The 25300-nt window shown below is 33.6% G+C and overlaps 1 protein-coding gene across 1 annotated transcript in view; it reads left to right on the top strand.

The window, feature by feature from the left end:
- Ptpn4 (protein tyrosine phosphatase non-receptor type 4) overlaps window positions 1-25300 on the top strand; it is a 126363-nt gene that overhangs the window by 34881 nt on the left and 66182 nt on the right. The window contains exons 3-9 of the mRNA XM_048810443.1: window positions 1451-1493; window positions 1592-1670; window positions 5790-5834; window positions 6091-6143; window positions 6529-6649; window positions 11879-11966; window positions 19206-19294. Of these exons, the coding sequence (XP_048666400.1) occupies window positions 1451-1493; window positions 1592-1670; window positions 5790-5834; window positions 6091-6143; window positions 6529-6649; window positions 11879-11966; window positions 19206-19294 (518 nt within the window). The remainder of the gene's footprint in view (window positions 1-1450; window positions 1494-1591; window positions 1671-5789; window positions 5835-6090; window positions 6144-6528; window positions 6650-11878; window positions 11967-19205; window positions 19295-25300) is intronic.

The raw sequence follows: 25300 nt of genomic DNA, 5'->3' as shown, positions 1-25300 counted from the left end.
AGTTCTAGGTATAGTTTGACAGTAGAATCAACATATTACAGATAATGAAGAAGAAAATTCTTGGTATATTTCCAGCTGTTTCTTAAAATTTTAATGGGGCTGGGAGTTTAGTGGCAGAGAACTTACTACCTAGGCTCAGTCTCCAGCAATACATACATATGTATGAAAGTAAATAAGTAAATGGATGCTTTGCTTGGAATCAAATATGGGTGGTGGTAGGTTTTAATACAGTGATACATAATATATCTTGTAATGCGTTGAAAATACTGTTTAATTTTGGGTTCTTCCATTTTTTTTAACTGAAATATGTTGGCAATTGAAGTATTTTCTGAATTCAGTTATAATTTTGCAGAAATAGAGCTTAATTGGCATTTGAAAGTATTGAGACTGCTTAAAATCCTCACAGCCAAAAAGTAGTTCTTCCCCAAACTAAACATTTTTAAAATTTATTTTTTAATTTTAATTTGTTATATATGACAGCGGAATGCATTACAATTCATATTACACATATAGCATGCAATTTTTCATATCTTTGGTTGTACAAAAAGTAGAGTCACATCATTAGTGTCTTCATACATGTACTTTGGGTAGTAATGTACATCTTATTCAACCGCTTTTCCTATCGCCATGACCCCTCTCCTCCTCTCCCTCCCTTTTGCCCTATCTAGAGTACATCTAATCCTCCCATGCCCCCCATCTCCAAGCCTATTATTAATCAGCAATCTTAAAACAGAAAACATTTGGCATTTGGTTTTTTGGGATTGGCTAACTTCACATAGCATTATGTTCTCCAACTCCATCCATTTACCTGCAAATGCCATGATTTTATTCTCTTTTAATGCTGAATAATATTCCATTGTGTGTGTGTGTGTATGTGTGTGTGTATGTGTGTCACATTTTCTTTATTCATTCATCTACTGAAGGCATCTAGTTTGGTTCCACAGTTTCCAAACTAAACATTTTCTCTTAGAAAATATGTGGGTTCTTTGAGGTGGGGTGGGCAAGTTTAAAGTAACAGAGTAGAAATTAGAAAATTTATTTTCCACTTATGTACTTAAAATTTTGTCTGAGAGTATCAAGCCACAAAATTTTATTTATGAAAGAAAGGAATTTTTTTAACTTGCCAGATAAAATAGTTAAATTTATAGAAGTTACTTCCAGTTGCTGCAACTAAGCATCTTTACTTTTGAAATAGAGGTTATTGCACAGTGGATACTTAGATGGGAAATTAATATCAAAATCTTAAAGCTAACAAATATATTCAGTAATTTCTATCATAATTTTGTTATATTTGATATGAATAATTTGTAATTTAATGATTTTTTTCTACCTAAGCCTTTTCAAAAATGCAGTTTCTTAGTGTTGCTCTTCAAATGCAACAGATTTGCAAGAATTGCTATATTAGATACTCAAAGAGAAAAGAAATCAGTCTTCTTTATTTATTTTTCAGAGGTGGCTGGATCCAAACAAACCAATAAGGAAGCAGCTAAAGAGTGAGCATACATATTTACTTGATGTTTTGCAAGTACACCTTATAAGGATAAAGGATTAATATAAACTTATTAATTAGAACTGCTTTTATTAATTCTAGGAGGATCTCCTTACAGTTTGAACTTTAGAGTCAAATTTTTTGTAAGTGACCCCAACAAGTTACAAGAAGAGTATACAAGGTGGGTTTATGGAGCATATTTGTCTTGAAAACATTGTCAAAATTCTAATATGAAATTTTGAGGCAAAAATAGATTACCATTTTATACTTTTCCAGCCAGCACAGAGAAAAAATTATGGATAATCTAAGATAACTATTACTTCTCCTTTTGGATGACTAAGAGGGCTTTAGAGGATTAGATTCTCAGGAATTCCCCATCCACCTCCTGAGCTGAACAAACTCTGCATTATTTATTTACTTATTTATATTACTTGTGAACAGTGGTTAAGAAGCAATGCGTGAGCTGAGGATGTTGCGCAGTGGTAAGTGCTTGCCTAGCTTGCACAAGGGCCCTGGTTCAATCCTGAGCAGTGGAAAACAAAAGAAGAAGCAATGCTGTAGTTAAAAATGGTAATCAGGTGATGCCAAAATTGTGTCCAAGGAATAGTGCATAGTGAGAGTTTTCCTTTTTTTTTTTTTTCATGTAAAAGCATATTCTAAGGCTGGGGCTGTAACTCAGTGGTGGAGCACTTGTCTCATGTGTATGAGGTACTGGGTTCTGTCTCAGCACCACATAAAAATAAATAAAATAAAGGTGTTGTGTTCATCTACAACTAAACATTTTTTTAAAGCATATTCTGTATATATTTTTTCCTTTCATTGAAGGGAACATAGAATTTCTAAAATACATTACCATCATGTATAAGAGAAATGGTTGTCAATAGATATATTTTTTTCCCTTATTTGTTTTATATCTTTGGTTCCAAAGAAAATACAATAGACTCTTAAAGGATGCTGCAGAAGGTTCAGCCTTTGCATGCCTTCTTTATTGCCCATCTTAATTCTGAACTTGTGTTAAAACTGTCTTAATTTTGTTGTCACTTGTTCTTAGTGAGGGATACACAGGAAAGATTCAAATGAGCATTTTTGTTAGATTAAGCATTAGGTGAAATGTTTAGGGTAGAAAGAATAGAGAAATACTGACAGTATGATGAATGTCATTATCCAAAATAACCTGAATAATTATATTGCATTGCTTGAAAGGTAAAATTAGTAATTAGTTTTTAAAAATGAAAAATTAGTATATTATACCTTCTATAGAACATGTAAGAATATAGGTCAGCAACTACATTGAGAATTACTCCAGAAGTTAGGTGCCAAATGGAAAATATGTACCTAAATCACGTATAGACAAAACATTTGGTTTTCATACATTGCTTATTGTTTAGAATGTTGTGTTGGCATAGAGAAACAAAAGGATAAATCAAAGATACTTAGTTAGCCTAAGATCCTATTCTTAGATGCCTGTAGTGTTTTCAATATTAAACCAAGCAAGAAAAATTAGATTGAAATACTTTAGGATCTTTTTCTGTGTATTTGTTGGGGGGAAACTGGGTATTGCTTTTTTAATAATGAAAAAATTCAAGAATACAGGGTATTCCTAATATTTGCAACCAGTAGTAAAGTCCAAGCTAATTATCTTGACAAATAAAGTATATTATATTAGTACCCTTTAATTTAATATTATAGCCCTTAGTCAAGTTTGTTTTTGAATAATTAAAATAATAAGATCTTTTATAATTAATTCTCAACGTAGTAAAACTTGCCCTGATTTTGCATGAATTCCAAGGAAACTACTTTCAATCAATGAAAATTTTTGATTTATAAAACAGTGTTAAATGTATTTTATATTTCCAGGTACATATAATAACTTGAAATTGAATAATAAAATATTTCACAGCTTTTATTTTATATAACTAGACTCCAAATGTTTAGAAAATAGTCATGATTAAAATCTAATAATTAGATTTCTAACATGTTTAATGTTTATAAGTTTGTTAAAGTAAGCAATTAAAATATCATCAATTATAGCCAGGTACATAATTTACTTCACTTAGAACTGCCTGAATTTCTGAGTGGAACTTAAATGTGTTGATTCTTGCACAGCATGTGTTGAAAATGTAATTGAGAAACAAATGTGTCTCACTGATAATTAAGTCAAAATAACTTTTTGACAATGAAGAAAGTGAAGTCAAGTTAGACTTTAGTTGCAAATGAACTTGTGCTCAGTCCCTAGTCTAGAGGATTATCTTTGTTTTCACTAGAAGTAATGATCTTTTTCAAAACCCCATATGTTTTTGGAATGTTATAGAATCTCATAACTGGTTTGGCAAAATGTGGTACTTGGCTAGTTTTTATTATCATAGTGTAATTAGTGATTCATTATCCTGATTACAAATTACCATCAGTTAGGAGAGTTTTAAACCATTCTAATTAGCCACTTCTCTTCATAGTCTGATTTAATAGATCTCAGATGGGACCTTAGCATAGGCAAGCACCCTCCACCCCCACCAGCTGATTCTTATACATATAGCCAGGGTAAGAAGTACTTTTAAAATTTTAGTACTTGTGTAGACTTAATCCGATGATCCTGATACAAGGACACTCTGTGCATAGCTACCAAGTTTTCAGGATTTAGTTAAGACCCACAAAACAGCAAATCTGCTATATCCCCTTACTCATTGAGTTACCGTTTTGAATAAGTAGAAAAAAAAGAATGTAGTCAAAGGGCTTCTATTAAATGTCATTCAGTATTGACAAGTGCTGGCATCATTAGAATTGGATTTTTCCAATTCCCAAGATACAGAAATTAGGCAAATTATATTACTTCTTTTTTACAAGTGTAAAAACGAAGGCTTAGCCACATTTTAAGTAATTTGCCCAAGATCACAGGCTAATTTAGCCTGGTACTTAAATTCTAGCTTCTACTCTAATAGTCCTACTTGCTTAAACAAGTGTGTAAGTAAAATTCAGTAAGGATAGGCCATACTTGTATAGGATTTGCAATATTATATCAAAGATAATACATGACCCCTAAATCCTAACTTAAGATTCTTTCCCTGCTGGGAACCGCGCCCCCCCCCCTTTTTTTTCTTTCTTTCTTTTTGTGGTGCTGGAGAGTGATTGACCCAGGGCCAGGGCTTCATTATGCTTTGTGCTTTACCACTGAGTTCTATCACCAGCCCATCTTTAATGTTTAATTATGAAACCAAATAACTTTGATAGAAATACACAGTCTTGAATTATCAGTAATAGTTGTAATATTGTGTATTAAACTGCACAGGGAATTTATGTACTAAATTAATATACGAAAACAGGATATTTGTTTCAGTTTTTTTTTCTTTTGGTAATGAATATCTGATTCTTTAAAAACTTTAATTATTCTTCAGTAATTTGAATATTGTCATGGAGCTAGTTAATGACAAGCCACACTAGAATTATTATTTAATGAGTTTTGATTCATGGCATGTATTCTTATTTTTTTAGTTAGGTGAAATAAAATCTTAAAATTTCCTGTTAAAACATTTTAAACCATAACATTTGTTCTTTTTCCAACATCATACAGCACAGATGACTTTGTCCAAGTACTGATAATGAGTGAATGGCCTAAGCACTAGCAGGGATAGAAGAAGGACAAGGCCATCTTCCAAGCAGCCTCAGCAGTCTTGTAATAGGATGCTTATGTTCTCATTTGTTTTCAAGAAATTGGTTACTTGACAGTTCCAATAAGAGTAGATCAATAATAGAAAAAGGAACTTAGGTTGTTTTTCTGATCAGAGATTTTTTTTTAAGTCTAATGAAAGTGGACAGTTGCTTTTCTGCAGTAAGCCTAATGATAAAATTATCAACACAAAGGTCTGTCCTTGCAGCTGGATTTCTCAGCAGAAAGAAAGATTTTCTTCAACTGGTTTCTAGTGCATTTGCTGTCAGCTCTCCTTTATGTTTCGTGCTCAGCTTTTCTGTGCTTCTCAGTTTACTTTCTGCATACATCAATCCTTAAGAATATTTTCCTTTAATCTTCTCCTTTGGTCACATAACTTTTAGAAATCTTGAGAAGTTTTGTAATAGAAACAAGACATTCAAAGTATAAAATTTAATTTATCAAAGAATTTTAAAGATTTATATTCATGGATTTATGAAAATTATTTTTTAAAATATGTGCTAATGTATGCACTTGCTAACATTATAGGTGCTAATATATAAATTATAAAAGTACTAAATATTTTCATTTGTTAACGTAAGTGTACGGTTTCTCAAAACTAAAAGTGTAATTCCAGTAAATTCTTATTTTTTTTTTAAGGTACCAATATTTTTTGCAAATCAAACAAGACATTCTTACTGGAAGGTGAGCTATTTAAAATTTTTTTAAATAGACTTTAAAATTACTTTTAATTCTGCATTCTTGAAGTAATCAATTATTAAAAATTATCAAAAATGTTTACATTTAATATGAATATTTTTCATCATATAAGTTTATTTCTTAATAGTTAAAATTAAATCACATGAAAACTTCAGCTATGAATAGTATAACATAAATTATAGCACTTTTGAAGTTACTGTGTTTAATCTTGGGTTATGTATTTTCTGTTTTGCTTTATCAGATTACCCTGTCCTTATAATACTGCTGCCCTTTTAGCTTCATTTGCCATTCAGTGTAAGTATCATCCTACTTTAAGATCAAATAACATATGATTTGTGGCCTGATAGTATATTTATTTTAATACAGGAGTTCTTTAGACATGTTATAGTGCAGTAAATAGAAATTGTAGAGGAAATTGAATGTTCAAATAGTTAACAGTGCTTTGATGTTTGAAAATTTTTTTTTTCTCTGAAATTGAGACCTAGAAGAATGTTGTGAATTATTGCAGACTACTTAAGTGAACTGTAGTAATACATTTAACATTCTTCTTAATTGGTTACATTAAAAAATCCAAATATTTTACTTCCAGAAATACAATGGAATTGATGGTATTGCTGCTTTAACTATAATAATTGGAAGTTTTGTTTTTTAATGTGAAATTTTTTCTTTACATTATTAGCTGAACTTGGAGACTACAGTCAGTCAGAAAACTTGCCAGGCTACCTCTCAGATTATTCTTTCATTCCTAATCAACCTCAAGATTTTGAAAAAGAAATTGCAAAATTACATCACCAACATATGTAAGGATTTGTTTAATTTTCTGCTTATTTGGTAAACTTATTGGTGTCCTTTTTAGAGGAATATTGTAAATTATTTCTAATTTTATTGTTGTATTTACTTAACACAGAACAATTACTATTATATAAAGATAAGATTGTTATAAAGAAATGTATGTGATCTCTACTAAAAATGTGTTTTGCTTATTTCATAGAATATGTGAGACTTCTTTTTATTTCTGTTAACAACCATAAAGCTATTTGTTAACAGAAATTTATGTGTTATTATACAAAATTATTCTTTACAAATAAATTTTGGAATATTAATAATATATATTCATAACTTGCAGTTCAGTCTACTTGGTAAGCCTTTCTTAGTTTTTAGCTATATGAAAGGAATTGATTCTGTTTGGTAATGAGCCAAAAGCACCCTTTGTAACACTAATTTTATGAAAATATTCCTTTAAAAATAGTGGCATTTTTTCAGTTACAACCATATTCATCTTTGATTTTTTTTAATAAGTTTGATTTTCTATGACTTTTTTTTTGTTTTGAATAGGCAGTTATATTGTTGATTGGTTCATAGTTCAATTTTGCTTTAACATATGATTCAAAATACTGAATCCTGGAGGAACTAAGGCAATGTTGCAGCTTGGCTAAGACTCTGAGCTAGAGAACCAGATTGTCTGATTTGAATTTATGGTAAGGTTACTGTCTTATAACCTTGGCCAAATTGCTCTAAACCTCTGTTTCTCCATTTTCTTGTATATAAATTGGGGATGATAAAAGTATCTATCTCTGGAGTTACTTTTAGTCCTCAGTGGAGAAGTTCTCAGAATGGTGCCTAGCACATTGTAGGTATAGAAGAAATATTAGTTCTTACTAAGAAAACTTACTTTCATTTGGTAATAACCTATGTATCTGAAAATGTATCTAAAACATGTTGGCAGATTGGCTGTTGCCTATTTTTGTATGGCCCATGATCTAAAAAATGGGTGTTTGTATAAATGGAGAAATATATGTACATACACATGCAAATTTGTAGTTTTTATGTATGTGTACATATTGAAATTTCACAAAATCCAATGACCATAATAAATACCTTTTGAGACAGATACTTCAATTTGTTATATATTGACTATGACTGCTTTCATACAATAGCACAGTTAAGTTGTTGTTATAGAGACCAGCTGAAAGCCTAAAATACGTACTATCCAGTCCTTTCCACTAAAAGGTTTGCTCACCTGGAATCTAAAGGGACTAATGACTGAGAATTGTAATAGAGTAGTGTAAAGTAGTGAAGGGGCTGACTTGCGCTAAATTGCTGTATATTGAAAGTTTTAACATATAGCATATCTGAACCAAAGAGTTAAAGACTAGATTTTTTAAATTTACCAATAATGAAAAATATTTTCTATAAGGAAAAGGTTTATTTAATGACACAGTGATTACATATTTCTATTTGGTTGAAAGAATTGATCATCAGATCTGCAGACAAGGATAAAAAGAATTATCCAGTTTAATGGGGATGGGTGGAGGGGAGATAGGCTCTGTATTTAACTTAATGAAATGTTTCAGAAAAGGGACGTATAACCTGCCATCTACCCTTTTTTGTTGGTACTGGGGATCAAACCCAGGGGCACTTGACCACTGAGCCACATCCCTGGGCTTTTTTATTTTTTATGTAGAGGGCCTCACTCAGTTGCTTAGGCTGGCATTGAACTTTTAATCCTCCTGCCTTAGCCTCTTGAGCTGCTGGGATTGCAGGCACTGTGGTGCAGTGCCCAGTTTTGCCTTCTTTTTGAAGAATCACATTTGTTATGATCATACATTGGCAGGTTGTTGGCTCCCTTTTCTAGTATCATTAGTGAACAAAAGGTTGATACCTTTTCTTTAGTAGTTTATCACTTTTGCTGTGCTGTAGTTTCATAGCATCAGATAACTAAGGTTGTTAGAACTGTGTATGAAATTGGGTGTTTTGTTTTGTTTTGTTTTTGAGGTACTTGGAATTGAACCCAAGAGTGCTCTACCACTGAACTACACCCTCAGCACTTTTTTGTTTTTGTTTTTCATTTTGAGACAGGGTTTCAGTAAGTCCCCAGGTTAGCCTCGAACTGAATGAAGGTCCTCCTGCCTTAGTCTCCCAAGTAGCTGAGATTACCATCATGTGCCATCACACCTATCTATTTTAAAAGACTTCATATCTAGAGCAGGGTTCTCAAATTTATATTCACAAGAATCACTTGGAAAACGTATTAAAAAGATAGTGCACCACAATCAAGTGGGATTCATCCCAGGGATGCAGGGATGGTGCAACATACGTATATAAATAAACATAATTCATCATATTAATAGGCTTTAAAAAAGAATCGTGATCATCTCAATAGATGCAGAAAAAAGCATTTGACAAAATATATCACACCTTCATGTTCAAAACACTAGAAAAATTAGGCATGGTTGGAACATACCTCAACATGGTAAAAGCTATATATGTGCAGCCCAAGGCCAGCATCATTCGAAATGAAAAATTGAAAGCATCCCCTCTAAAAACTGGAACAAGACAAGGATGTCCTCTTTCACCATTTCTATTCAACATCATCCTTGAAATTCGAGCCAGAGCAATTAGACAAAAGAAAGAAATTAAAGGGATACAAATAGGTAAAGAAGAACTCAAACTATCACTATTTGCTAATGACATGATTCTATATCTAGAAGATTTAAAAAAAAATTACCAGAAAACTTTTAGAACTAATAAATGAATTTAGCAAAGTAGCCAGGATATAAAGTCAACACCCATAAATCAAACACATTCCTATACATCAGCATTGAATCCACTGAAAGAGAAATTAGAAAAACTGCCCCATTTATAATAGCCTAAAAAAAAAAGATAAAATACCTGGAAACCAATCAATCTAACAAAAAAGGTAAAAGACCTTTACAATGAAAACAGCAGAACACTAAAGAAAGAAATTAAAGAAAACTTAGAAGATGGAAAGATCTCCCATGCTCCTGGATAGGCAGAATTAATATTGTCAAAATGGCCATACTACCAAACGTGTTATGCAGATTTAATGTAATTCCTGTTAAAATCCCCATGACATTCTTCATAGAAATAGAAAAAGCAATCATAAAATTTATTTGGAAAAAATCTTAACACACACACACACACACAAAATAACCCAAACAATAAATGGACTAAGTAAGGAACTGAACAGACACTTCACCAAAGAAGAAATACAGTCGATCAACAAATATATGAAAAAGTGTTGAGCATCTCTAGCAATTAGAGAAATGCAGATCAAAACTACTCTCAGATTTCATGTCACTCCTGTCAAAATGGCAGTCATCAAGAATACAGGCAACAATAAAAGTTGGTGAGGATTGGTAAAAAAAGTAAACTCATATATTGCTGGTTGGGACTGCAAATTGGTACAACCACTGTGGAAAGCAGTATGTAGACACCTCAGAAAATTGGGAATGGAACCACCATTTGACCCAGCTATCCCACTCCTCGGTTTATACTCAAAGGACTTAAAATCAGTATACTACAGTAATGCAGCCACGTCAATGTTGATAGTAGCTCATTCATTCACAGTAGCTAAACTATGGAACCAAGCTAGATGTCCTTCAATAGATGAATGGATAAATAAAATGTGGTATATATACTCAATGGATATGGCAAATGCCATAATTTTACTCTTCTTTAAAGCATATGCCAGTAAATTAATGGAGTTGGAGAATATCATGCTAAGCGAAATAAGCCAATCCCGCAAAACCAAAGGCCGAATGTTTTCTCTAATATATAGATGCTAATTCACAATAAGGTGGGAGTGGGGGGGACTAGAGTTCAGAATAGTGTTACCGTAGATTAGGTAGAGGGAAGTAAAAGGAGGGAAGCGGAGGGGAGGTAGGGATAGGAAAGATAGTAGAATGAAACAGACATTATTACTTTATGTATATATGTGACTGCATGACCAATATGATGTACACTACATGTACATCTACAACATGTACACTCAGAAAAATTAGAAATTATATCACATCTATGTATATCAAAGTGAATAAATGCATTCTACTGTCATGTATAATTAAAACAAAAAAGTTAATTAAAAAAAGAATCACTTGGGATACTTATTAAATGTTACAGTTTGACTTTATCCTTTCTGTTGAACTCTATTTCCAAAACCATCTGTGATGAAAGACCAGTCTTCCCCCAGTCAGTCATTATTATGTTATTTATAATATTTTGAAATGTGTAATAAAAATGAATTACAAGAAAATAAAATGGAGAAATAAAGCAAAGACATTAAAAAATTAAATCCTAGGAGCTGTGGATGTATCTCTGTGTAGAACACTTGCCCAGTGTACAGGAGGCCCTGGGTTCAATCTCCAGCACTATCCAAAAAAAAAAAGGGTCCTATTTTTTCACTATTAGATTCAACTAACATAAAATGATTGCCAAATATCTATAAAAGTCTTTGACACTCATTTCTGTACTTGGTGTGAAACAATATCTATCTGTGCATGACACTCAAGAAAGCATTGCCCTGAGAATCTGCATATTTCAGAAGCACCCCATATGATGTAAATGCAGCTGTGGTATGTGTACCAATTTTCGAGAGGAAATAATGCTTCTAATTTATATATAAAAATGGCTTTGTTAGAGCCATAAAACTATAGGAGTAAATTTATATTAAAAAAAAAAAAAGATTTTACATCTAGAGCAGTGGTTTTCAAACCTGCTGTAGATGTCAAGTCTTTAGAAAAGGATCTACTCTGGGTGTAGTGGCACATGCCTGTAAGCTCAGCAACCAGGAGGCTGAGACAGGAGGATCACAGGTTCAAAGCCCCAGCAATTTAGCGAGGGCCTAAGCTTAAGTTTAGCAAGATCCTATCTCAAAAAATAAAAAGGGCTGGTACATCATAGCTCAGTGTAAATCACCCCTGGGTTCAATCTCCAGTACAAAAAGGAAAAAAATGGATTCACTCATGTTTCTTAAGAGTTTTCATAAATTTTTAAAACTTACTGTATTAATGTATTTCTGGAGAAAACAAAAACATTCTGGAAGACAATAGTTTGAGTTACTGAAAGTGTGCTCTCCAAATGTATTAAATGTTACTATTCAGAACTAAGAGGAAGAGTCATAGATGGTGGTTTTACAAGATTTAATTAGACTGTACATTTTTCCAGATAAATAACCTTTTACTAATTTGGGTATATTTACAATGGATAACCTGATGATGTCTTTACAGGGGTTTATCTCCTGCAGAAGCAGAATTTAATTACCTGAACACAGCACGTACCTTAGAACTCTATGGAGTTGAATTCCACTATGCAAGGGTAAGTGAAGAAAATAAATTTCAATGTTGTTGAATTAAGCTTCATTACTCAGTATCAAAAATACTGTAATGCCTTGAAAGGCTTAGGTAACAGATGAAATAACTTACAATTGCTGTTGACATAGTTGAACTGAAAATTTCTTCTGAATATAAATATTTTTTGCAATAACATTAAGACTGTTAAAGTGCAATTTTCATGGTTTTTCTTCCAGAACGTGTTTTATAAAGATAGTTTTTGTAGACTATAGGAGATAGACTTAGAATATTTAGTCTATAAAGTAAAGGTTAAGTTATAAGAAAAGTAGTCTTTTTACTCTTTGATAATCATCATAAAAATGTTTTCACAACACTGAGACTTGTATTGCTGAGCTTGATTTTCATTATTTCTAGTATCGTAAATTTTTATTTATAAAGCACAAAATGGAGCATAGTAACATGTTTTGTTTTTATCTGCCCCAGTCCCTTTATTAACTTAGAATTTACAAATCACTGGCTTTTCCTGTACAACACTATATAACCTCTTTTTTCCTTGCATCAAACTGTTCATCCTATGAAAGACTGTTAACTTCTTGTCATAACATAATCCTGTGTAGCTATTCTTCATTTGTGGCTCTATTCCTTCTTGTGTTTTTTTTTTTTTTTTGTCAAGAGGTTATATATTCCTTTAGAAGTACCTGGAGTATAGCTGTTCTCAGTGGAATTATAAATAATCATTGGTTGATTTAGAAATAGGGTTTATATTCTCTCAGGACAGACTGTTGAGCCTAAAAAGGATATCAATCTGAAAAGGAGTTAAGGAATTATTTTCCTTAGGTAATTATTTTGAGCATATTCTGTTAGTACCCACACATACACAGTTGCATAGTTGTTTCAAGTACTCAAAGTTTTGCTCCTCATAATGATTAAGCCATCTGACCGTGTTCTAGGAGAGGAGCTTTATTTCTTAACATTTCATAAAGCTCATGTCAGTTTCTTCCTTGGTGGTCAGAAGACTTGCTTTCTTCTGAGGAATGTATCTTGTAATTCTGAGTGTTATGACTTAGAAATCTGTTTTTTAGATTTCTATTTAAAATGTTAAGTCTTTCTGGAGCTTTTTGCTCTTTAAAATGATCTTCTCTCTCTCTTTCCTTATTTGGGGTTTACAACTGTTGAACACGGTTTTCTAAAATGTAATAGTCAATATTTGTGCAACTAAATTTTGTTTTATATTACAATAAATTTACAGCTGTAGAACTTCAGATATGAGCTATGCTTAAAAATAAGACAACCAGCTGGCTTGTCTGTAATCTCAGCAACTCAGGAGGCTAAGACAGGAAGATCACAAGTTCAAAGCCAGCCTCAGCAATTAAGAGAGGTCCTAAGCAATTTAGCGAGACTCTGCTTCAAAATAGAAAATAAAAAGGGCTGGGGATGTGGCTCAGTGGTTAAGCACCCCTGGGTTCAATACCCAGTATAATAAAGCAAAAACAAAAACAAAAAAAAAAAGAAGAAGAAGAAGACCAACTAATGTGGTGTTGTACACCTGTAATCCCAGCTACTTGGGAGGCTGAGCAGGAGAACCATAAATTTGAGGCTAGCCTGGGCAACTTAGTGATATCCTGTCTCAAAAAATGAGTGTGTGCTGGGGATATAGCTCAAGCATTATAGCTCCCCTGGGTTCAATCCCTAGTACACCCCCCCCCCAAAAAAAAGACCACCAAAAACATTTTGCTCTTTTGTGTTGTTTTTGTTTGTTTTTTGTTTTGGAGTGTTTTTTTTTTGGTGAGGGTTATAGTTGGGGTTAAACCTGGGGATTTCCATGTGTTAAGCAGTTGCTCTACCACTCCAGCCCTTTTTGTTTCATTCTTTCTATCTATCTATCTATCTATCTATCTATCTATCTATCTATCTATCTTTTAATTTTTGAGACAGGGTCTCCCTAAGTTGCCCAGACTGGCTTCCAACTGGCAATCCCTCCTGCCTCAGCCTCCCAGTAGCTGGATTACAGACACACATCACCATTCCCAGCTCCTTCGCAGTTTTCTAAATATAGTTTTATGTCTGCTGAGATTACTGACAATGAAATAAGAAGAGTGGTAAACTTTCATCTTTTCACTTGTATTATAAGACTAAATAAATTTCATATATAATTTACCATGTTATTTATTTATTTGACTAAGGTAGTTTTTCTTTGTTTAAATTATTAGATTATAAAACTGCTTCTCTGAAAGCCCTCAATATGGAGGACAATATTAAAGAAGTTTAAATTTGAAATTGTCAAAAGTTATTTAGACGTGTATGTTGCACAACTCCCCACATCCCCTCCCTACAAAAAAGGAAAAAAAAGACGGACAGGAAAGGGTTTTTTTGTTTTGTTTTGTTTTGTTTTTGTGTGTGTGTGTGAATACTGAGACCTTAAGAAGTCAATGTGCAGATGTTCAGTGAACATGAAGAGAATTTTTGTGGCATCAGAAACAAAAGAATAGCCTATATGGTGGCGCACACTTGTAATCCCAGAAGCTCAAGAGTCTGAGGCAGGAAGATCCTGAGTTTAAAGCCAACCTCAGCAAAAGTGAGGCACTATGCAACCCATTGAGACCCTGTCTCTAAATAAAATACAAAATAGGGCTGGGGATGTGGCTCAGTGGTCAAGTGCCTGAGTTCAATCCCTGGTAACTTCCCCCCTCACCCCCCAAAAAAAGAACATAAGGTAGATGAGGGAGGAGCATAAAAGAGGAAACCTAAGCTTTAATTGAATATCAGAAGCAAAATATTTTATTTTGGCAAGCAAGGTAAATTATTTTTTTTTCTGCCTTCAAGTGGAACCAAGTTATTCATATCGAATTCCCAAGATTCATATAAATCTTAGTGCATTTATAGCAGTGGATCTGCTCTGTGCCTGGTACAATCTTAGCACTAGGATTATATCAGTTATTCCTGCCCTCATGGAACTCACACAATAGTCACATATTAGCAAATACATGAGAATATGAAGGAGAGAGTACCAAGTGCTGTGGGATCATACGGCAAGAACATCTAAACCCGCCCCCCCCACCCNCCCCCACCCCGCCCCAGGAAGAGAGGGTAGGGAATGCTTCTTAAAAGTAGTATGTTCACTTAAGTCAAAAGAACGAATAAGATTTTTCCAAGATAATGATTTTCACTGTAGAGTCATAAATAAAAACCTCAAATCAAGACAGAACATTGTGGGGACAAGTGTATGGAGTACTGCATACATGGCATATGTTAAGGGTGTCTGAGTGGCAGGGCACTCCTCTGTGCTAGGCATGTGAGTGCCAAACAGCTTACCCTGTAGACACAGCCCTGGGTGTGAGGCCCTGTGTTGCAGTCCAGCACTTCTCCACGGCCCACTCTTCAATTGATCGCTTCAAGGGCAGTTAGCAGACTTTGCATTGGTGGCTGCCTATAATCTGCTTAGCTACTGCCTGAGTATATATACATGGTAACTGCACAATAAAATCAGACTTGCTTCCTTCTTGGTCTCTGGAGGTCTTGATTAGCAACTCCGCAGCCACACTCTCCTGTACCCTGTTCCATGGACCTCCTCTCTGAATAAGAGAGAGCCCACGCAGAACATGACATATTTGAAAAAATAAAATTAATAGCAAGGAATGTCATAGGAACTAAGTTTAATTTTTTATAAAGAATTTTTGATCTCTTCAAAGGGAAAAGGCATTATCTCAGTAGAAACTGCTGGCCTGATTGAAATATCTTACTTTTTAGATGAATAGTGGATCAGTCATTCAACACCTATCAACTTTTCTTGAAAATCAGTCAATAACTATTACACTAAGAAAATAGAATAAAAGAATGAAAGAGAGCTGTGATAGTATCTAAATCATGAATCATCAAACTCATTCTCTTTCTCTCTTATTTTGTATTTGGGATTAAACCCAGGAGCTCTTTACCACTGAGCTACATCCCCAGCCCTTTTTTAATTTTTTATTTTGCTGGGTCTCACTAAATTGCTGAGATTGTCCTTGCAATCCTCTTGCTTCAGTCTCCCATGTCACTGGGATTACAGGTGTGTGCCGTTGTATCCGGCCTCAATCTCTCTTGTAGAATGTTCACATATTAAGAAAAAAAAAAAAAAGAGGGATTATATTAAAAAATTACTGTTTCCAAATTATCTACAGGTAAGCATAATTATGTTTTTAGTTAGGTACAGGAGGCTTTCAATCAACCCTAAAAAATTCTAACCAAGTTTTAGGCTTAATTATGAATCTTATTTCCATAAGTATTTGTAATAGTGATAAAGATAATTCTACTAAAAAGGAATCTTTGCTCTTCAAAGCTTCAAGAAAAGATTTATGATTTATGATGGACCTTTATTTTTATTTATTTATATGCAGTGCTGAGAATCAAACCTAGTGCCTCACACATGCTCGGCAAGCCCTCTACCATTGAGCCACAACCCCAGCCCTTATGATGATATTTTTAATTTTTTTATTCTTTGGTGAATATGTTTTGAATGCCTACTGTGCTCCAAGTCCCATGTATAGCCATTATGGATACAGCAGTGAGAAAAGCAGATAAATTCCAACCCTCAAATGCTTCATTCTGGTTGGCAAAACAAGACTATCAACAACTAATTATATCAGAGTGAATAGTCTGATTCCATGAAAGTAAAGTTCAGTGATAGGCAAAACACCTGTTAATATTGATAGAATAACAGTCATCTCTGGAGTAGTATTATTAACTAGGACACTCATGAGGGAACCTACTGAGTTTTTAAAAATGTGATATATATTAGTGGTGGTTAAATATTAATGTATATAAGTGTGAAATTTCAAGTTGGACATTTAAGATTTGTGCATTTTATAATGTATATATTTCAGTTTTTTAAAAAGGTAATTAGATAATAGGTCAGATAACCAATAGGTGCTACAAAGAAAAATTAAACTAAGGAAGGAATTTAGTGAACCAAATATAAAGTATCCATTTAAGCCTCACTGAGAAGGTAAACAGACCTGAGGAAGCTATACATATGTCTAGGGTTTAGGGGGAGATAATTATTAGCAAAGGAAACAGCAATCGAAGGTGATGAAATAGTGTGGGTAGCAGTTCAGGTGACAGCAAAAAAAACGAATTTGTCTTGGGGTTGTGTGAGGAAGGCAGGAGAATATTAGGAAATGAGGTCAAAGCAGACCAGGACTTTAAAAACATCTTAAAGACTTTGGCCTTTAATTTTAAGAAAGTTCCTTATAGGGTTTTGGGATATTTTTAAAGATAGGCTATGATTTTACATTTTTAAAAGAAATTCATGGCTATTCTGAGAATATATTGTAAGACACTAAAGGAAGGGACCAGTAAACAGACTGTTAGATTTACCAGGCACAGTGGCACATACCTATAATCCCAGGAGCTCAGGAGGCTGAGATAAGAGGATCACAAGTTCAAGGCGAGCCTCAGCAATTTAGTGAGGCTCTAACCAACTTAGTGAGACCCTGTCTCAAAATAAAAAACAAAAATGGCTGCTAGGGATATTACTCAGTGGTAAAGTGTCCATGGGTTGAATCTTCAGTACAGAGAGAGAAAAAAAAAAAAAAAACGTCGAGATGGTTATGGTGATCCAGGTGAGAAAAAATGGTGGTTGTAGCAGTGGGATAGTAAAAAGTAATCAGTAAGTGAAAAACCAGGCAGAGCAGGTTTCAGAATTAGTCTTGGGACATGTTAAATTTGAGAAGACTTTTACAAGTCCAAATGAAGAAGGATAGACAGTTCATATAGATCTGGAGTTCAGAGGAAAAGTTTGAGCTTGAGATACAAATTTGGGGATTGTTAGCTTATAGATGATATTTAAGACTGCAGGATAAGAGACCTGGGAGAGGTGGGGCTGGAGTTGTAGCTCAGTGGTGAAGCACTGCCTGACATGTGTGAGGCACTGGGTTCAATTCTCAGCACTGCATATAAATAAATGAATAAAATAAAGGTCCACCAACATCTAAAACAAATATTAAAAAAAGAAAAAAAGAGCCCTGTGGGAGCAAATACTGTAGATAACAGAAGAGATCCTCAAAGCTGGAACACTTCAAAGTTTAGAGGTTGGAGATGAGGAAGAATAGGAGATCAAGAAGGAAAAGCCATTTGGATAGAAAGAAATTCTTTTTTTATGTTAAAGATACAATTGTGTGTCTTTAGAGTCAAGTGAATCAGGGGTGGTCTACTGCATCAAATGATGCTTTTAGGTCAAGTAAGATGAGGACAGAGAACTGAATTAAAAATGTGGAAGTCACTGGTGACCTTATAAAAGCAAGTTTGGACTATAGCCACAGGATGATTAGAGAATTTTCAAAAAAGATTGTGAGGACAGTAATTTTGAGGAATTCTACAGTCCACAACATAGGTAATAACAACAGGAAACACCCATGTGGCATTTACTAAATGCCAGACACCCTTCTTAGGGCATTACATGTATTAATATCCTTTAATCCTTCAAACAGCCCTCTGAGGTGGGAATATTTTATTGCCCCTTTACAGATGATACACAAAAAAAGTTAATTTGCATTACCTTCTAATACCTATTTCTGTGTTTAAAAACCAACCTATATCTTTTTTCTAAAGCTCTTTTTTTTTTTTGTACCAGGGATTGAACCCAGGCCCTTTAACCACTGAGCCACATCCTCAACCATTTGTATTTTTTATTTTAAGACAGGGTCAGGCTGGGATTGTGGCTGAGTGGCGGAGCACTTGCCTGAGGGTGCTGGATTTGATTCTCAGCACTACATATCAATAAATAAAATGGAGATCCCTTGACAACTAAAAAAAAAAAAGACAGGGTCTAGCTAAATTGCTGAGGCTGGCTTTGAGTTTGCAAAGGATTATAGAAATGCACCCTGCTAAAGCCTCATTTTTAACCTACATATATTTGAAGATTTTTTGGCAGTTTGAACTGTTAGAATAATCAAATAATGTAAAAACATAATTTGGAACAAGCAAAGGACCTCTTCTGTCAGTATAGAGGTATACATATGACTTCCATCTATGTCCCCCTAAAGTATTCAGATCACAATTTTCCATAATTCTGCTTCACATTTGCATCATCTTTTTTTTTCACCTGACTTTCTTAGGGAAATATGATGTGTAAATGTGTAATAATTGCTATTTGGATTTGTAATTATAGCATGATTCTATAATATCTTTGAAAATGTCACATTGTATTGAAACTAATCCTGTTTAAAAAATATATTTCTAACAACTAAAGCTATTGTTTTAGATTGGTCATGTATTTCTTTTGAAGGATCAAAGTAACAATGAAATTATGATTGGTGTGATGTCAGGAGGAATTCTGATTTATAAGAACCGGGTACGAATGAATACCTTTCCATGGTAAGAACCTCATTAATGCTTTTGTTTTTACCACTATATTACCAAATATAATAATTTGTGTTAAGTAAAGGTATATTAACTTTTTTTTTTAATTTATTTTTTAGTTTAGGTGGGCACAATATCTTTATTTTATTTTTATGTGGTGCTGAGGATCGAACCCAGTGCCTTACTCATGCCAGGCGAGAGTGCTACCACTTGAGCCATATCCCCAGCCCAAGTATGTTAACTTTTTAATGTCAGTTTTCTTAGTTGGTGCAACTTATACTTTATCCTGTTTACTTGGAAACTTCAAGAAAAAAACTAAAATTTGTTTATTTTAAAATGGCTACATAAAAATATTACTAATGAAATTTTTCTTGAAGAATCTCTAACTTCATACTGCAGCATTATTAGAGCATTTACTTTGTGTCTTCTACCATGTTAAGAGCTCTAAGTACAGTATTTCATTTAAATGCATCCATTGGAATCCTAGTTTATTGTTGAAACAAAAATGGATGTAATCTCTCTGGAATATCTTATAAGCCCCATGATATTTGAAATGGTTTTTATAGGGCGAATAGGAATTTTCTCAGTTGAAAGGGAAATGTGGAAGAGGCAGCAAATATAATAGAGTTTATTTAATGCGTATAGAGCATTCAAGATAGGAGTACCATTTGCTGAGGCCTGATGACGAGTTCATTAATGGAAGGATACTTGAGTTGCTTTTTCCTTCCTTCGTTTGTTTTGATTGAGAAGAAAATAAGAATTTAGGAATATATTCCTTAAGGAAGAAAAAGGACTCAGACTTATACGTCTTACATGCTAAGGAGTTGATTTTTATTTTATAGCTACATATAGTGAGAGTTAAAGTTGAGACATAGAACTTATATTTCCAGTTCTTTAACAGACCAGTTGGGTTAAAAATAAAAGTAGCAATGAGGATGTGAGTATTTAAAGTATCACGTGGAAAATAAACAGTGTGGATTTTTAAATTTTATTTTTAAAAATTACACTAAATAGATGGGATTTAAAGGTGCTAAAGCTACTAAGTCTGCCTCATTATGAAACATGAGGATTTCTTCTGAGCTTACTAATCAAAGCAGTACATAATATAATATTAGGGAAATATTTACAATTTGGTAACAAGAAGCCATGATTTAAGATCCAATATATACGTATTTTTTTCTTCATTTTTGGGAATCAAACTCAGGGCCTTGCACATGTTAGGCAAGTGCTTGTACCACTGAACACAGCCATTCCAAGTATCTTTGATAATCATCAAATTTTTGAACTTATTTTCACAAAAGCAAATACTTCTCACAAGTATCATTTGTGAATATGGATTATATTCATCTCCTAACCATTATCAAATTGGTATTTATGGCATTGCCATTGCCTTTAAATTTATATTTTAGCAAGTACTGCATAAATTTACTTTAGGAAACCGTAAAGTCACTTTATGAGTACTGATAATGATGATGACTATAATAGCTTTCATTTCAGGAACTTTATTTCATGTAATATCTCAAATAAGATGCTTAGGCCACAAATTAAAATGGTGTAGATACCAAATATATTCATGAATGAAGAGTTTAAAACTGATAGAAAAAAAAATCACTCATGAATTTCAATCCATTTATCTGTAATTTAGAATTCTGCAAGTTTGGTAATTATTATAATTTTTTTTAACAAATAAGGAGAAACGCAGGAGAAATTGGGTGGGCCTTAAATTAAATTACTGGTAAGTATGAAGCAGAGCTTTAAACTCATTTCATTTACCTCTTCTCTCAGAATTAGACCTACATGTAAAAAGAGAGTACCACATAATAAATATGCTCTCTCGTGTCCATTTTCTATATATGATTATCCCCCCAGCTCAAGTTTATACTTTAAATTTGTTGAATAACAAATTGGAGATATGTAGATTCTTTAAATTAGACTTCTTCAGAATGAATATCAACCAGGAGGCATCATTAAGACAATGAAAAGAGAGAGTTCTGATTTCCAGTCGGACAGGTAAAAAGCTTAGATGTTCACACTTCTGTCCTCACAACAAGAAAAAAGCTAATAACAACCCCAAACCAACAACTTTTAAGATTCTTCAGAGAATCAAGGACACTGCTGTTTTGAAAACTGGAATGGCAAATTAATACAGAGAATAATCAAGGTTAGCAAACTACTAGAGCCAGAACTGTTAGGAATACTTAAAGGGTCGTTGTCTAATAGCTAGATACCGAGTTTTGACTAGATAAAGAAATAAAAAATTTCTGGGGATCCAGACTTAGGAAAACCTCCAGACTTTCATGAGTTTTCATGCCTCTCCGGGTTCTCAGGGTGAAGAAGGAAGAAAAAAATCCATTTATGGCAGCGGGTGGGGGAAAGTAAACATTTTAAAACCACTTAGAGCTTTCTGTTCTCCTTAACAAGGCCTGCCCTCAGAAACTATTTTGCCAGCACTTAAACAACATGAGTTCTATCAGAACCTTACCAAAATGGGGGATGGCAATTATCCAACTCAGACTCCTCCTGCTTTCTTGTCTACCTAAGGAGGGTCATAAGGAAGAGGCAAAAACCACTAAAGAACTGAGACGTAATCAGGATTAAAGAATGGTTTCCCCGCTGCCTGTACCTTAACAGTCAGTGAGGCTCCTCTGTAATAACAGTATTATAACTGAAGTAACTGCAAAGCACAGACTGTTTAAAGTTTACCTAGGGAAACCTAAGACAATAGGGATAACAAAAACACAGATACTAGAGGAAATTTAACCTCAAGTCTACAGTTGTTTACAACAAACGGTAAACAGCCTTTTCTCTTGCCAGATAAATAAGAACCTCCACTAAAGGGATATTTGCCCTAGTTCCACTTACCCCTGTATATCACATCAGGCATTCATCAATCAATTACAAAGCATTGCTGAAAGGCAAAAAACAAAACCAAAAAACAGAAGAGGCAAAGGCAAGCACCAGAACCAGATTCAGGTATCTCAAAGATTTTAGGATTATATCACAAATTTAAAGTAACTAATTAGGGGTTGGGGTTGTGGCTCGCCAAGCATGTGTGAGGCCCTGGGTTCCCTCCTCAGCACCACATAAAATAAATAAAATAAAGGTATTGCATCCAACTACAACTAAAAAATAAGTTAAATAAATAAACTAATTAGTATGTAAGGACTTCAATGGAAAACTTACACAGTATGCAAAATCTGATGAGTAATGTGACCAGAGAGATGGAAACCCTGTCAAAGAATCAAAGGAATTAGGAACACTGCAAAAGGAGTGAAGAATGCCATGGGTTGTCTCATTGGTACATTGTATACAACTGAAATATAGTCACTGACCTTGAAGATATGTCAGTATAAACTTCCCGAACTGGAAAGCCAAGAAGAAAAAGAAAAAAAGCAGTTAAGATAGATAATGAGACTACCAGAAGGAGAATTTCAACAAAAGAAGTAGTGTTTGATACCTTTCTAAAGTTAATGACAGCCACCCAGCCACAAACCCAGAAGTTCAGAGAATATCAAACAAATTAAATACCCTCCGATTCTAGAGCTACACATAGCATATTCATACTTTACAAAGTCAAAGAGAAAGAGAAAAATCTCAAAAGAAGCAAATGTCAACACCTTCATCAAGGAACAAGGATAAGAAACCATGTAAGCAGGAAGAAAATGGAATAAAATATTTAAAGTGTTGCAAGAAAAAGCTCACAAACTTAGAAGTCTGTAATTACCTTCAGAAGTGAAATAAATAAAACTTTCTCAGACAAAAATTGAGGGAGTTTGTTGCTAGCAACCCTGCCTTGTGAGAAATGTTAAAAGAAGTTCTCCAAAGTAAAGGAATTTTCAAATTGAAATTATCAAAATGGTTTTTTTTAACAATTTCACTGCTACAATTTACATACTCTAAATTTGCCTATTAAAGTATAGTTCAGTGGTCTGTAGTATATTTACAGGTGCAACATAATTTTACTCTAATTTTGAATCATTTTTATTACCCCCAAGAGATAATCTTGCAACCATTAGGAGTCATTCCCCATCACTAGACATGGCAATCACTAATCACTTTTTTCTCTATAGAAGTTTCCTGTGTTGGATGTTCCTTTAAATTAGATCATATGCTATATGGTCATTAGTGACTGAGTTCTTTCATTTAACATAATGTTTTTGAGGTTCCTGCTGAATAATATTCCATTCTGTGGTCATATACCACATTTTGTTTATCAGTTCATCAATCACTCTATCTTTTGGCCATTAGGAATGATGCTGCTATGAATATATGCATACAGGTTTTATGGACACATGTGCTTTCATTTCATTAGGGCATACACAAAGGAATGGTTTTGCTGAGTTTTCAATCATGGCTGCATTATTTCACATTCCAAAGGGCAGCATATGTATGTTCAACTTCACCATATTCTCCCCTGTGGTGGTTGTTGTCTGTCTTTTATATGACAGTCATTCTGGTGGATGTGAAGTAATTATAATTTTTATTTGCATTTCTCTAATGTCTAGTAATGCTGAACATTTTTTCAAATGTTTGTAGTTCTTTCATCTTTTCTGGATTATTCAAACTGGACTTTTACAAAAACAGTCTACATACTGTCTACTAGAGATATATCAAAAGCATAAAGAGACAGAATGGTTGAAAGTAAATGCATTGAAAAAGATAAACCAAGAATATAGAAACCAAAAGAAAACTATTATAGCTATACTATTATTTGACAAAATAGGTATTTCAAAGTCCTTTTATTCATTGTTTAATTATATAAAAAACTATTATGCCTATGTATAGAATAAAATCATATAGAATGTCTTTAAAAGAAAATACAAGTTGTATAAAATAAATTTTATGCCAAGGAATAACCAGTGTAAGAATTTCTATTTATTCCTTGTTTGATGTTTTTCTGGGTTTTTAAAATTAATATGATTTGAAACTGGGTTAGATTTCCTTTATACTGATCATTTAGAAATGAATAGAGTTTTGTTTGTTGCTTTTGTGACAACTCCTAATAGAAATTCATTTATAACTTCTAAAATATATGTACCGCTTTTAGGATTTTTAACCTGGTTTTCTTTTTTTCCATAAATACAGTTTGTTTTACATAGTCTTTTTTTTTTTCTTGACTTTCTAGAACTAACGTCCTCTGTCATATGACATAAGAATTTCCCCATGTTGTGGGGAAGCTCTGAATGTAAAAATAAAAAACAAAAAATTTTAAGCCTAAAAACTAAACATAAACCAGTAAGTGCATTGGCACACACCTGTAATCCCAGGGACTTGGGAGGCTGAGCAGGAGGAGCACAAGTTTGAGGCCAGCCTCAGCACCTTACTGAGACCCAGTCTGAAATTAAAGAATAAAAAGGGATGAGGATGTAACTCAGTGGTAAAGTGCCCCTGGGTGCATTCCTTAATACCAAACAAATAAACAAAAATACCACTAAGCATATATTTTCTTTCCTATTCTAAACTAGTCATGCTCGAAGCTGACTCATTCATTTGCCTCCCCAAGTGATTTGAGGTGTGAGAAATCTATCTGGGAATGCCAACAGCTTCTTGGATGGATAGGGCCATGAGTTATGAAGATCAAAATTTAGAATCAACATGAAAAAAATGTATTAGAAGATTGGAGCAGGATCCCACAGAAGTTTTCACTAAATAAATGTAATGCCTTTGGCCTTATGACCAGGTCTTAAGGTCAAAAAGTATCTTGAGTCTTAACGTATTACATATGGTTATAATAAAGAGACACATCAGTTTTGCTCATATTGATTTCACTAATGGAACTTTGAGGATGCATACCATTGTGGATTTCATATGAGAAGAAAAGTAACATAGAAAGGTGAAATAAAAAATATTTATGCCTTGTAGTGGGGGGTGGTACTGGGGATTGAACCTAGAGCTTTGAAAATGCTAGGCAAGTACTTTACCAGCGAGCTACATTCTCAGCCCCTTTTTAAATTTTTATTTTGAGATGGGGTCTTGCTAAGTTACCCAGGCTAGCTCCAACTTGAGATGTCCTGCCTTAGT

The sequence above is a fragment of the Marmota marmota genome, unplaced genomic scaffold (genome assembly GCF_001458135.2).
Source record: "Marmota marmota marmota unplaced genomic scaffold, marMar, whole genome shotgun sequence".
Lineage (NCBI taxonomy): Eukaryota > Metazoa > Chordata > Mammalia > Rodentia > Sciuridae > Marmota > Marmota marmota.
The sequence above is the reverse complement of the archived record's forward strand: the minus strand, read 5'-3'. Positions and strand labels throughout refer to the sequence as shown.